Source organism: Coregonus lavaretus (assembly GCF_964263955.1).
Source record: "Coregonus lavaretus genome assembly, chromosome: 18".
In the NCBI taxonomy this organism is placed as follows: domain Eukaryota; kingdom Metazoa; phylum Chordata; class Actinopteri; order Salmoniformes; family Salmonidae; genus Coregonus; species Coregonus lavaretus.
Genome location: NC_140005.1, coordinates 16,333,190 through 16,348,910, shown reverse-complemented (window position 1 = coordinate 16,348,910; position 15,721 = coordinate 16,333,190). Strand labels below are relative to the sequence as shown.

The 15,721-nt window shown below is 44.7% G+C and overlaps 1 protein-coding gene across 1 annotated transcript; it reads right to left on the bottom strand.

Annotated features, from left to right (window-relative positions):
- Window positions 1–570: 570 nt before the first annotated feature.
- On the bottom strand, window positions 571–14,787 carry LOC311145398 (filamin-A-interacting protein 1-like; the record flags this gene model as incomplete). Its single annotated transcript, XM_084181624.1, has 5 exons — window positions 571–777; window positions 1,475–4,490; window positions 13,379–13,557; window positions 13,906–14,079; window positions 14,494–14,787. 5 exons carry the CDS (start codon window positions 14,785–14,787, stop codon window positions 571–573), a joined length of 3,870 nt encoding a protein of 1,289 aa, XP_084037750.1.
- Between the last annotated feature and the right edge of the window lie 934 nt (window positions 14,788–15,721).

Here is a 15,721-nt window from a genome sequence, read left to right as displayed (position 1 = left end):
AATATTCTTTGTTGAATATGCTGTAGGTCATCTTTCAGAAAAAAGTTTTATTTCAAATACGTCATTACAAAAACATTTACATAAAAAAGGACACATTTAATTTGCTGCACACCAAATGATGTGGTCTCAGTATTAAATGCAGTACAAAAATCCATCATGAAAAGCTCACTAGGTGAAGCAGTCCCTAACTAATACATGAAGCAGTTAGTAGCAGAATTACCTGACAATACACCTGACTCTGTTCCCTTACAAAATGCCAGCGGGTATCTAAGAAAGCAGTTAAGTTGATTTCATCCACATTACAAACACTGAGAACAGAATATAAATACTTTCTAAAAATATAATATATTAGATATGTATACTGTTTTCAGTTGGATAAGAACACAATGATCAACTCAGGCTCCTGCTCAACAGAGAGGAGCCAAACAACTTTCCCTTGTCTGAATATCCCCCTCGCTCTCTGTCTCCAGGTAATTTAATGGTGCCTCTATACTGAGCACCTCTGACCCATAGAACACTACTTTGGTTGGCAGCTTGTTTGACTAATGTTCCCTGTTAGTGTCTCTGGCTCTAACAGCCTTTCCCTCCATTTTGAAAGGCTGTTGTGCTGCTGATTGTGGATTTCTTCAGCTCTATCCTCATGGACTGGCTTTCTGCTCTCTGCTCCAGCCTCATTCCTCCAGACATCCCCAGGGCTCCCAGCATGGCTTTGCCTGTCTTCAGGCCCTTGGACATGGGGATACGGGTGAGCCCTGCTCGGGGTGGGTGGGCATCATGCCCGGGCTGGGAGATACAGGGATAGGATAGAAAGAGGAGAGGGGGTGAGGGAAGAGGAGGCCACAACAGAGAAAGGGGTAGAAGAAAATGATCAATTACTGAGGGGGAATATGTATGAAAACATTTCCCTTAGAGAACATTTACTATATGAACTGTAAATATTTAGTCCTTCTTTCAAGACCAACTCAGTGGGGGAGTAATGTTGCGGGTCATGTTACAGTGTATTGCAGCCTACCAGCTCTGTGCTGCATTTCTTCTGTCAGTGAGGGTGTTTGTGCCCTGTGTGTCTGTGTGTGAATGTACACACTGAGCAGCAGCTATAAGTGACAGGATGATTGTAACATGGTGGCAGATTGTCACGTCATTAGATCTCTGTTGTCTGGAGGGCTGTTGATAAAGCTCCTTCTGTCACGCTACCATTCGCCCCACAAAGACCTTATTATACCGCACATTCAGTGAGATGCCACCTTGTCGCACATCAATATCTTACGTAACAGAAAGGAACGTACATGTCCACAATCTTACCAAATCATTATTTTGCAATTCATAAACATAATTATTTTCATAGATTTCCTTTTTAGATTCATAATTTAATTGGGGTGCACAGGGTTAACACAACTCAAAAAGTATACGTTTGAATGAGTTAATAACAGATTAACATAACAGCCAGGTGAATTTATGTACTGAGGAGACTCACCACAGCTTGTGTTGGTCTGGCAGGGGTGGACGTGACTGCAGTGATAGTGATGCTGCTCATCACTTTACTGGGAGTGGTTTTGACAGCAGTGGCGCTATGGTGAGGGGAGCGCAACACTGTGCCCGTGGATAACGTCATCTCTCTGCTACACTCAGTTGCCACGCCGACAGGCCTAACCACCACCTTGGGTGCTGTGATGTTGTGGCCCTCCGAGGGGCCCTTATTGAACTGGGAGCCATGCAGGTGGATGTGAATCTTGTTGTCCTCTGTGGTGGTGATGATACTGGCGTTGGAGTTGTACTTCCTGATTGGTGTGGGGACCATCTGCTTCTCAGGGGTCACCTTGAACACGACCCGGCCCATGGTAATCTCCTGGGGCTCTGGGGAGGCGGACATGTTGGACACCATAGAAGAGCTGACTGTCATGATGGATATGGGTGACATGGGTCTGCCTGAAGAGGAAGAGGAGGAGGAAGAGGAGGAGGAAGAGGAGGAGGAAGAGGAGGAGGCCTTGCTGATCTCTGGTGACTTGGCCCTGGAGATGGTGCTGATGGTGACCGGGGACTTGGCCCTCTCTGGTCCCCCTGGCCCTGCGCTGGCTCTGCCCCTTGAAGTTGCAGTGGTGTGTGTGTGGGTGGGAATGATGGTGATCCGAGGCTTCTGGTGGCCCTGCAGGGTGGGACTGAGGCTGAGGCTGGAGCTGGAGTAGAGGTCCGCAGCAGAAGGACTGCTGATCTCCAAGGTAGCCGTGCTGTTCTCGTGGTCTGGGGTCACTCTGATGCGTAAAGGCTGCCCTTGCTTCTGAGACATGGCCAGATCAGAATGCATGGATTCACCGTTGCTATGGACAGACTTATGCAGATTACCTCCCTGAGGGATGTTTTCCCTCTTCCGCATCCATGGAATCCAGGACTTCTTCATGCTGAGGTCAGCGGCAGCAGACGGTGAGTAGCGTTCATGACCACCAGCTTTCTCTGTGGGTTTCTTGAGACCCTTCTGTCGAAGATTACTCATGATGTGATTCTCTTCCTGGACTGACTTCCTGATGAACACAGCTGGGGTGTCCTCTTCTGCCGTCTCATTGGCCAGCGCATCAGTCTGCACTCCCGTGGACGCCATGGCAACGTCCACCATCCTCCTCCCGTTCAGACAGGGTCGTAGAGCGCGGCTGTGGCGCTTGGTCACCTCCAGCTCTTTGGTGAGGTGGAGGACCTCAATGCTCATGTTGTCCTTCTTCTCTGCTTCCTCTAGGAACCTCTGCTGGAGGATGGAGTAGTCCACTTGGAGTTGAGAGAGCTGGTCTTCTTTGTTCATCAGCTCATGAATCTTCTCCTTGAGAGCTACCATGTCGTTCTGCAAGTCTCTGGTGTTGGCGTTCTCTGTCCTGCAGCACTGTCGTAGGTCTGCCTCCTGGCTCTCCACCTCTCCATTCTCTATTGCTTTAATCCTGGCGATCTGACTCCTCATCTCCTCCACCTGCTGGGAGAGAATGTTGGCCTTGTCTTGCTCCGTCATTAACTTTTTCTCCAGCAGGTCGTACTGATCCTCTGTCTTTATCAAATCGCCCTCCACAACCTCCAGCTGCTTGAGACGGTTTTTCAATCGCTCTATTTCATATGTTAGCTCCTTCACCCTGTTGTCCTCTTTCGAACCCCCATCTGACAAGCTTACCAGTTCCCTCTTTGCTATGTTCTTTGTGGATATATTTTCTGCCTCCTCCAATCCATCTAACCTCTTGTTCATTTGGCTGACTTTGGAGCTCAGATCCTTGCTCTTTTCCATTTCACATGTGAGCTTAGTGCTTAGCTCTCCTTTCTCTCTGGTGAGGTTCCCAACCTTGGCCTCCATCTCTGATTTCAACTTCAGGAGCTTTTTACTCTCCTCTATCAATCTCTCAGTCACCTCCATGACCTTGCCCTGCTCCGCTTTGAACGTCTTACTCAGATCATCCCTCTTCTTCTCCTCTAACAGCATTCTCTCCATCATATAATTTTTCTCATCAACCATTACCACAGTGAATGACTTCAGCTTCGCCAGGTCATCTTTAAGGCCCTGCTCAGTCTTTTCCAGTCTCAGCTCAGAGGATTCCATCTCTTTCATGCGTATCTTAAAGGCCACCAGTTCGTCAGCAAGCTCCTTCGACACATCCTTCTCTCTCTCCAGAGCGGAGTGTAACTGGAAGCACTCCGCCTTGCTGGCGTTGAACGCCCCCTCTAGTCTCTCCAATTCCACCATTCTCCTCTGGAGCTTCTCCACTTGCAGTTTGAGTTCTTTCCCTCGGCTCTCCTCCTCCTGCAGCCTCTTCCTCAGCTCCCGGCACTGGGCCTCTGCCTTGGTGATCTCCTCGTCCTGCCCTTCCATCTCAAATACCCGTTTGCGGAGGTTCTCCAGTTCTGTCATTAGGTTAGAGTTCCCACACTCCCCTTTGCTGATCTTATCCCTCAGCTCGTGCAGCTCCTCCTTTGACCTCCTCAGAGCCCCGTTGCGCTCCTCCTCTGACCTCCTCAGAGCCCCGTTGCTCTCCTCCAGCTCGTCCTTTGACCTCCTCAGAGCCCCATTGCTCTCCTTCAGCGCCTCCTCTGACCTCCTCAGAGCCCTGTTGCTCTCCTCCAGGTCCTCCAGCGTGTGGGTGAGTACAGACTGCTTGACATCCAGCTGGCGGCTCTGGGACTCCTGGCTGGCCAGCTTGGCGGTCCTCTCCTCCTGCTTCTGGGTAAACTTGGCCTGGCATTCCCTCAGCTCGCCCTCCAAACTCAGGGCCCTCTGTCTGTCCTCCTGGGCCCGGGCGCTGGCGTCGCTCAGGTCCTTCTCCCTCTGCTGCAGCTGCTGGGTCAGCTCCTGGACCCTCTGGCTCTGCTGGTCCATCTGCTCCAGGTGGAGTTGCTGCTCGTCTACCAGCATCAGGGCAAAGGATTTCAGTTTGACCAGCTCCTCCCTCACCTTCTCCAGACGCTTGGTGTTCTCCTTCTCTTTACGCACCTGGTAGGCTTTCTCATTCTCCAGCAACCTCTTCAATCTGTCGAGAGATAAAAAAACAGTAGATAAGTAAGGATGTGTGTAAACTGTTCTGCTGGACTGTACATCCTTGAAGTAACAGTGTTTTATATGGTGTATCATTATGTAATGTAATCTTTCAGAAATAAAAATATAATTTTAACATCATTCACTTCAGCCAAGCTTGATACTTTGTAGCACAAGAATGGTTTGAATTTCTACAGAAATGTAAAACCATAGAAAATTGGTTTGACATGACAGGAGTGATTGAATACATTTTACAGTAAGCTGCCATGAAACTTACAGTGTTTAAGATACTAGACATGACTACTGGTATTCGCTGCTGCTACATACCTTTTGGGATGAATACATGCACACCTTAATATTCAATCATATTTACCAAAATCTAAATGGATGAATATAAATTATTCTCTCATGTTCCCAATTAATAAACCTACTAGATGTTAAATGGATATAGAGGAAATCAAGCTATATTACTGCATAATGGATGATCAGGATAAGGAAGGATGAATGTAAAAACGCATGATGCTGTGTCACAGGGAACAATGATGGGTCAGATCAGATACTGAACCCTCCACTGATTCTTTCTGGCTCAGCTAGCCATGCCTCTCACACTTGATTTGGCAAAGAACTGCAGCACACTGAAAGATCTAGTACACTAGGAAAAACTGCCAAAAACTCCCTTGCTGTTTTCCATCCTTGCTGTTGGAATCAAGACTAAGAAAACAAAATGTGAGTGAAAGTTTGATTAAACACCCACTGAGCAGTCTCTTTAACTCTGCTTCTTTTTATGCTGTGCATGTCCATGTGAGGAATCTCAACAGACAAAGAGAGCCTTTAACAAGTTGCATGCAAAACACACTGAATGCATAGCTGTCTTGGGAACTCTCCATCTTTTGTGTGCACACTTTATATAAAAATGCATACAGTACATCTCACACTGAGCTAGGATATCAACCAAGAAACACATTTCTGACAGCAGTGCATTTTATACCAGCAGAAACAGTTGCACTCTGAACAACTTAGACACCAACCAAAACGTACCCACTATTCTACATGCACTACAGGGGAGTCCATGTCTAACATGTTTGCCATAGTACAGGATCCACTCCAAGTTCAGAGTTGGCATTTATCCACAATAACTTTACCGTCACATTCCAAGCATGTCATCAGGACAATGAAAGGTGAATAAATGCTGTGTGTGTAGCACCGGACCTTTAGCTGGTGATGTCACCTTGCCTATAGGCAGTCAGGCAGAGATCTGTGGGATTTCTGGTTTAGACTGTGAGGATGTGGGAGGGATCCTGGCCAGAGGAGGGCGTTCTTTACACTCCTCCTTCATTTGTTTCCCCCCTTTTTTGTGTTCACTAACAGGCAATGGGGAGTGTGTTTCAAGGGAAATGGCTCCTACACACAGGCTACTACAAAAGCCTGTGTACACAAGTGATTCAGACACTTCTTACATTACTTAAATTGGTTTCCATAGACACAGCGCTGTTTTGGCTAAGCCAAATTCTGTTAATGGAAAACAATGCAAAGTAGCCCTGTAATCTCCTAATACCCCTGCCTACAGACAGGAAATTATCTGGTCAGGCAGGAAGCTATAAGCTCAGTGGTATAGGAGAGAGGACAGTGAGTCTGTCTGCTGTGGTGTCACCTTGGGAAAAGTGGATCAGCATTCTGCTCTGTGTAAAGCTGACCAATAATGGGGAAAACAGATAGGGATGAGCCAGTTCCGCTCCCTGAAGGTGAAGACACAGACTCTGTGAACACTCAGACAGACAGGAACCCTGACAATGGTTTTATGAGGTGCTGACTCTGAGCGATATGGTAACCGAGTGGATCAGTATAGAGACAGTAGGCATAGCACTCTAAACCTTACAGTCAAACAAAGAAACTTCTATCTTCACCACCACAACAACAACAATTAAGGGCAATGTAATTAATCTGTAATTAACTATCCCTTTAGAGCTCATCATACTTGACCTCTATACAGAGGATGCATTGAATTCTAGATTCTATTAGAGCAGATCCTTCGTTTATGTTGAAGGATTATGAGTATCGGTATCATTCAAATCCCACTGCCAAGTCAGATCACCACCATGGCTGGCTACTGTACAGAGTATTATCCAGACTCTACAGCAGGGGTGGCAAACTCATTTTTCTTCACCGAGGTCCGGAGGAACACACTTAAAATTGGTTATATTTCCCATCGTACAACATTTCTACAAATAGTCCTCTATCCATTGCTTTGCATCGATTGCTCCCTGACTGTCTAGCTTTGGTTTCGATGACTGTTAGCAAGCTGGACAGAGACTGTAGATCCATTATCATTTCTACACTGTTTGGTTTTAGTAATTTCAATGTTTTTTCCCCGAAATAATAAAATAAATTATACAAAAACATATTTTTTTAAATTACTCAAAACACCCGCGAGCCAGATTGAATGGGCTGGCAGGCCGGATCCGGCCTGTGGGCCGTATGTTTGACACTCCTGCTCTACAATGTGCCACTTGATCTTCATACATACTTACCCATGTCCATAAGTCATTGACACCTAAGCAATCGGCACTCTAAAATTACCCTCACACAAAGGTCACAGGCATGATGTCACTGTCAATGGCACCTACAGCGGCGAGGTCACATTGGGGAGAAGTCACTCACACCTGACCTTCAGACGTAAAGTAGAGCTCCCTATCTCCCTGGAGACCCAGTCATTCAGGAGGGAGTAACTGTGGTCAAATGGCTTCCCTGTCAGACCCATCAGAGGTGTAGCAATGTCCTCAGGAGCCCCTCGTGATCTAAGGCCAAGTCAAAGTCTCCAGTAAAAGTCTCCAACAAGCAGCAGCATTGACCTTTTAACAACCAGACTATACTGTAATGAAGTTTGTCCACCAGTATGACGAGTTATGAACCACACAGACTGCTGGTGTGTTAGGATTCATGTAACATAGTTGGAACATTATCAGCTCTGTTTGATCATGGATTCAGGATGATCAAATTATTGTAAGTTTAATTTGGTGAGATACTGTCCTCCTGAACTCACTTGAGCACATGTTCAGGTGCAATCAACAGTGGGTCCCTGAGAAAACACATTTTCATGATGAAACAACATTTCACTCATCCCATGTTTCCCTGAGGAATGTAGTTGGAGGTGCAGCAGCTTGTATGTGTCAGGGGGTTGTGGACTGAAGCTGACACGCCGTGCCAATGCCTGTCAAAACACAGCCGTGGACTATAATCACTGCTCTTGAGGGGGAAAAGCATTAAGTGCTCAGCTACAGCACGGTCGATACAGCACGTCTCATTGGCATGGTGTTAACAGAAGGGCACCAGAAGCTAAGCTACTTTAAAGCACCCAATGTCTGGATCACAGGCCGGTGTAGGTTTGATCACAATGACGGCTAGCGGCACTAAATGCCTCTCTTATGAATACAACCGCAGCAACTGGCTTCTATTTCCTAATTCACAACATACTGTACTGTATGTGTAACAAAGTCATGAGCATAGCTAGCAACCCCTTCACTCCAAATTCCTTCAGTAGTTTGGTGTAAGACCCTATAGGTGTTTTGGCTTTTCTCCTTGCACACTCACACGTCAGTGAGCTATTTAAATGAATAGGTGTGAGATGGATGGACATGTAGACGGATTGCTCCCACCTTGCACTGACATAGAGAAACATCAAAACAGTGGCAACTCTCTACCAGGCACGGGAGTGTGTATGTGTGTGTGTGTGTGCTTGCGCGCGTGTGTGTATACGTGTGTGCATGCGTGCGTGGCCTTTCCCTGACTCCAGGCCAGGAGAATGTGGGCTCAGCCAGTGTGTGTATACGTGCGTGCGTGGCCTTTCCCTGACTCCAGGCCAGGAGAATGTGGGCTCAGCCAGTGCTGATGGAGCAGGAGATCTAAAGCACAGGGCTGTATGCACTAAGAGGAGATTGTGGAGGACAGTAGGCTGAACACTGGCCAACCAGGACAGTGAAACATCCTGGCAGAGGAGGTCACCGGCACTGCTAACACCTACAGTAAGATCAACTGGACCTACAGTACATCTACCTAGTGAAACCTGTAAACCTGTAAACTCCAACAACCATCTCAGGTTTGGATTAAACTATTTATAGTTCATATCCACCTTCTTCCATGTTTTTAGAATGAAAGTCACTGCTGTCTCATACTGTACATAGCTAGTACCTGATGAAGCCTAGCTTAACTCAGTCCCACTGACTGAATCTGTTTCTCTGCGGGTGGTTAATGTGGAAGGCTTTCATCAGACAGTCTGAAGGTTCGTTAAAGGGAGATCCTGGGGTTGCTATCTCTCTCCAACAAAGCGTGAAACCTGCTGCCTGGGGTTAGGCATGTTCAGGGTCTACCTCAGTCAGGTGTCAATCAAACACAACCTGGGCAAAGCTCTTCAGGTTCAAGTTTGTTCTAATGTTCGGAACCAATGTACAGTACTTAATCTCCCTCTTCCCTCTTTCTCCCTCCTTCTCACAGGCCTCTCCCACTGTCTCTGATGGTGGCTCTTCTGACAGTGATGTAGCCTTCATGGTCTGTCTCCTGAGTTGTCCAATAGAAGGGAAGGGGAAGGAGCTGTGGAGCTGTGAGAGTACATTGGGCCTGTCTGGGAGATGCTGTTTGAAGTTTTATAGCTTATGAAACACAGCTGGGGCTCCACTCTGGCCTCTGGCCTGCAGATTACTGGGTGTGGGGAACATATACACGCACACACTCGTGCATGCATGCAGGTTGACTGTACAAACATTGCACACACACACAGGCACACACGCACACACACACCTTAGTTCTAACACATCATCTATCAGCCAGAGTAAATGGTCCGTGTCCAGAGGCGGCTGGTACTGCACACAGTAACTCTAAGCACAACTGAACAGTTAAAACTGTGTAATGGCCCTTTACACTGCTGGATCCAAGGGAACTGCATGGACTTTATGGGCATACAGGTTCTCCATGCCCCCATTGCCCACAGGGGGAAGAGCAAACACATACAGTGCCTTGCAAAAGTATTCATCCCACTTGGCATTTTTACTATTTTGTTGCATTACAACCTGTAATTTAAATGAAATTTTATTTGGATTTCATGTAATGGACATACACAAAATAGTCAAAATTGGTGAAGTGAAATGAAAAAAATCACTTGTTTCAAATAAAAAATAAAAAATATAACGGAAAAGTGGTGCATGTATATGTATTCACCCCCTTTGCTATGAAGCCCTAAAATAAGATCTGGTGCAACCAATTACCTTCAGAAGTCACATAATAGTTAAATAAAGTCTACCTGTGTGCATTCTAAGTGTCACATGATCTAAGTATATATACACCTGTTCTGAAAGGCCCCAGAGTCTGCAACACCACTAAGCAAGGGGCACCACCAAGCAAGCGGCACCATGAAGACCAAGGAGCTCTCCAAACAGGTCAGGGACAAAGTTGTGGAGAAGTACAGATCGGGGTTGGGTTATAAACAAATATCCGAAACTTTGAACATCCAACAGAGCACTATTAAACCATTATTAAAAAATGGAAAGAATATGGCACCACAACAAACCTGCCAAGAGAGAGCCACCCACCAAAACTCACAGACTGGCAAGGAGGGTATTAATCAGAGAGGCAACAAAGAGACCAAAGATAACCCTGAAGGAGCTGCAAAGCTCCATAGCGGAGATTGGAGTATCTGTCCATAGGACCACTTTAAGCCGTACACTCCACAGAGCTGGGCTTTACGGAAGAGTGGCCAGAAAAATGCCATTGCTTAAAGAAAAGCAAACACGTTTGGTGTTTGCCAAAAGCCATGTGGGAGACTTCCCAAAAATATGGAAGAAGGTACTCTGGTCAGATGAGACTAAAATTGAGCTTTTTGGCCATCTAGGAAAACGCAAACCCAACATGCAAACCCAACACCTCTCATCACCCCGAGAACACCATCCCCACAATGAAGCATGGTGGTGGCAGCATCATGCTGTGGGGATGTTTTTCATCGGCAGGGACTGGGAAACTGGTCAGAATTGAAGGAATGATGGAGGGTACTAAATACAGGGAAATTCTTGAGGGAAACTTGTTTCAGTCTTCCAGAGATTTGAGACTGGGACGGAGGTTCACCTTCCAGCAGGACAATGACCCTAAGCATACTGCTAAAGCAACACTCGAGTGGTTTAAGGGGAAACATTTAAATGTCTTGGAATGGCCTAGTCAAAGCCCAGACCTCAATCCAATTGAGAATCTGTGGTATGACTTAAAGATTGCTGTACACCAGCGGAACCCATCCAACTTGAAGGAGCTGGAGCAGTTTTGCCTTGAAGAATGGGCAAAAATCCCAGTGGCTAGAAGTGCCAAACTTATAGAGACATACCCCAACAGATGTGCAGCTGTAATTGCTGCAAAAGGTGGCTCTACAAAGTATTGACTTTGGGGGGGTGAATAGTTATGCACGCTCAAGTTTTCTGTTTTTTTGTCTTATTTCTTGTTTGTTTCACCAAAAAAATGATTTTGCATCTTCAAAGTGGGAGGCATGTTGTGTAAATCAAATGATACAAAACCCCCAAAAATCCATTTTAATTCCAGGTTGTAAGGCAACAAAATAGGAAAAATGCCAAGGGGGGTGAATACTTTCGCAAGCCACTGTATGCAAGTCTCTGCACTGGGAAGCAACAATAGTGTTTGCTGCAAAAGCCTCATCCAATGGATTTAGCCAGTGGAGTCTGCTAAAGTTATCTGTCCCTCTGTCCCTCCAACAGTGCAGACAAATATTTGCTAAATAAAAAGGAAATAGTAACACAATAAAAACAATAACGAGGCTATATACAAGGAGTACCAGTACTAAGTTAATGTGCAGGGGTACGAGGTAGTTGAGGTAATACAGTATGTACAGTACATGTGGGTAGGGGTAAATCAGGATATATAATAAACAGAGTAGCAGCAGCTTATGTGAAGTGTGAAAGTATAGAACAAGAAGGCCTGCACACTGTTGAAGCTCCCAATTCACTGCTTTTTTGACAACGTTTTGTGTGAAAGTATGTCTATGTGTGAGTGTGTGTGTGTGGCGTCAATATGCATGTGTATGTGTGTTAGCTTATGTAGTGTGTGTGTGTGTGTGTGTGTGTGTGTGTTGTAGTGTCAGTGTAGTATGTGTGAGTGTGTGGGTAGTGTCTAGTGAGTGTGCATAGAGCCAGTGCAAGGGAGTCAGTGTAAAACAATTAAGACCAATAAATACATAAATAAATAGTAGAGGGGGTCAATGTAAATTGCCGTGCGGTAGCAGAGAGAACAGTCTATGACTTGGGTGGATGGAGTCTTTTTTAGGGCCTTCCTATGACACCGCCTGGTATAGAGGTTAGTATGATATTTTACCTTTTGTATGGTATGTATTCATTTGTAGATGCCCATCATCCATTTCATATGATATGTTACGAATTACAATTTGTATGATATGTTACGAATTGTAATTCGTATGATATGTTACGAATTACAATTTGTATGATATGTTACGAATTACAATTTGTATGATATGTTACGAATTACAATTTGTATGATATGTTACGAATTACAATTTGTATGATATGTTACGAATTACAATTTGTATGATATGTTACGAATTACAATTTGTATGATATGTTACGAATTACAATTTGTATGATATGTTACGAATTACAATTTGTATGATATGTTACGAATTACAATTTGTATGATATGTTACGAATTGTAATTCGTATGATATGTTACGAATTGCAATTCGTATGATATGTTACAAATTACAATTTTATTTATTTATTTCACCTTTATTTAACCAGGTAAGCCAGTTGAGAACAAGTTCTGATTTACAACTGCGACCTGGCCAAGATAAAGCAAAGCAGTGCGATAAAAACAACAACACAGAGTTACATATGGGGTAAACAAAACATAAAGTCAAAAATACAACAGAAAATATATATACAGTGTGTGCAAATGTAGCAAGTTATGGAGTTAAGGCAATAAATAGGCCATAGTGCAAAATAATTACAATTTAGTATTAACACTGGAATGATAGATGTGCAAGAGATGATGTGCAAATAGAGATACTGGGGTGCAAATGAGCAAAATAAATAACAATATGGGGATGAGGTAGTTGGGTGGGCTAATTTCAGATGGGCTGTGTACAGGTGCAGTGATCGGTAATTCATGTGATATGTTACGAATTACAATTCCTATGATATGTTACAAATTGCAATTCGTACAATATGTAACGAATTTGCAAAACATATGGTATGATATGTTACGAATTTCAATATGTTGTGGCTAATGTTAGCTAGGTGGCTAGGTGGCTAACGCTAATGTTAGCTAGGTGGCTAACACTAGCTAGGCTAGGGGTTAGGGGTTAAGTTTAGGGTTAAGGTTAGGGTTAATGTTAAGAGTTAGGTTAAAGGGTTAAGGCTAGGGTTTGCCTCAGCTAACATGCTAAGTAGTTGCAAAGTAGCAAATAGTTGCTACTCAAATTGTTAAGTTGTCCGCCATGAGATTCAAACACGCAACATTTTGGTTGCTAGACATTTGCATTTTACGTCTACCCATCCACCCCGACCAAAGACCCTTCTTTCATTTTTGCCTTAAGTAACCTTCTGTCTTCTGTAACTATACCAAACGTAACATATCATACTAATTTGAGTGTTCCAGATTTATGTTTACTATGTTATGTCTAGTATCTCTCTCTCTCTCTCTCTCCCTCTTCCTCCCCCTCATCCTCTGACCTCTTTCTCTTCCTCCCCCTCATCCTCTTCCTCCCCCTCATCCTCCCCCTCATCCTCTGACCTCTCTCTCTTCCTCCCCCTCATCCTCTGACCTCTCTCTCTTCCTCCCCCTCATCCTCTGACCTCTCTCTCTTCCTCCCCCTCATCATCTTACCTCTCTCTCTCCTGCTCCAATAGGTTAGTGAAGTCGTCACTCTTGTTCATGTAGTCAGCGTGTTTGCGCTTCTCGCTGTCCAGCTCATGCACGGTGCGGCGGTGACACTTCTCAGCCAATAGAAGCTGTTCCAGCATGCGCCGGTACGTGTCCTTGTGTTTGTCCTGCAGACGGTCCAGCTGAGGAACACACAACACAGAAGAATCATTAGACTGTAACTGTGACTATTCAGTCAACTACTGTACATCTGTCTTGTTGATCTATGCATCCTTATTGTAAAACAAAACTGGTGTCCAAAATGTGTCAAACTAATGATCTTCAACATTTGAAATCCAGATTTGTCTGTATGAATTACATTGTACTGCAATTGTTGAGGGAGCTACTGTAGCGTGTAAGCATTTCACTGAACCTTTTATACCTGTTGTAAACTGTGTACATGACAAATAACATTTCATTTGAAAAATAACAAGAATACTACAGTCACTTTCTAAGGTAATAAGTATATGTCAGTACTGTAGGTGACCAACCTCAGCCATTGGTCTTTGGTAGACATTGTCAATGTCTGTCTGTGTGTTGGTGAGAAGGCTGTCTCTCTGTAGGGCCTGGAGGGCTGTGGTAGGAGCTGCAGAACCATAGTGGGACTTCAGAGCCTCCGGACGTGTCTTCTCAGTCTTCAGCACACAGATAACATCATCCCTCGCCTGTGGGTTACACACACAAAAAACACACTCTCTTAGTAATCTGAAAAAAACCTAGCAATTTATTGTTTATAAGAATCTCGTTTAGGGCACCAAGGGACTACTCTTACAAGTCCATAATTAGTTACCATGTTACAAAACAGCAGTAAGACAGGTTTTCTGTGATGTTATGTAATGTGTGTTAGTACCAACATCAGCCACTAGAGGGAGGTGTAGTATAGAGCAATTCACAATGAATGTCATTTTGGACAAAAATATTGTGAGGGTTTACAATTAAGCATGGCAATCGGTTCCACCTAGTGGATAATACAAGTAAACAACATCCCAGCAGACAAGATTAATGGTTCACCCCACAGTTAACTGTTAAGCTATGTACAATGTGAGCATAGGTAGTTTATCAATATGAGTCAGACTCACCTGAACCTCACCTTCCATGACCCCTAGCAGCCTCAGAAGGTCCTCTTTAGTAAGGTTCATGATTCCCAGTCTTTGGTCACTAGTCCCTGAGCTGTCCTCGGTTGACTTCTCTATGTCAGAGACCACCACCACCTCCTCCACCAACTCCTCATTGTTTGGTTGAACTTTGACCTTCAGACTCTTTATGGGTGTATGCAGATTTACTTCCTCTTCCTGGTTAATGTCATGCGTTGCCTGGGGGACCCCGAGTACCCCATTGGCTGGGCTCTCCACCCCACTGCTCTTGGACCTCATACTCTACCTGGTCAGAGAAAAATAACAGAGGGAATCATATTTTAATATTGTGCTCTTCTCTACCTGTGCAGCAATAAATAAAAGTGAAGGAAATTGTCAACTAAATCAATATACTTAATGTCAACAGAATCTGTACAAACATCAATCGAAAGCATGTGAAAAGTGAGAAAGAGATCATGAGTGTGTGTGAGAGAGAGAGAGAGAGAGAGAGAGAGAGAGAGAGAGAAAGAGAGAGAAAGAGAGACAGAGATAGACAGAGAGAGAGAGAGAGGGAGAGAGAGAGAGAGAGAGAGAGAGAGAGAGAGAGAGAGAGAGAGAATGAAAATAAACATCCTGGACACTACTGTAGACACATCACTTACAGTCGGTTTTATGGCCTTGGCCTTGAAAACCCATCTTCATACCCCTCCTCCCTCATCCCCTTCCTGTGCCTTTCTGACCCACTTCTATTCAATGACAGGAGACACACAGACTAAATTAGAACTACATGCGGAAGTGTATAATATTATCAGGTGTAAGGTCAACTATAAGAGCGCTCCATGGCAGCATGTCCTGCATCTGTCATTTCTCTATTCTATCTGAGCTCAGCCGAATATTCAACATACAAAATCACTCAACAGTGTGTGTATGTGTTAGTGGAGTGTGTGTATGTGTGTAGTGTGTGTGTGTGTGTGTGTGTGTATGTGTGTGGTGTGTGTGTGTGTGTGTGTGTGTGTGTGTGTGTGTGTGTGTGTGTGTGTGTGTGTGTGTGTGTGTGTGTGTGTGTGTGTGTGTGTGTGTGTGTGTGTGTGTGTGTGTGTGTGTGTGTGTGTGTGTGTGTGTGTGTGTGTGTTCCTGACAAGTGTTTCTGACATGTCCTGTTCTTTCACAGAGTATCTCATGCTGGGTGGTGACACGTTGGATGGGAGGACGCTGGAACATTTGCAGCACCCCT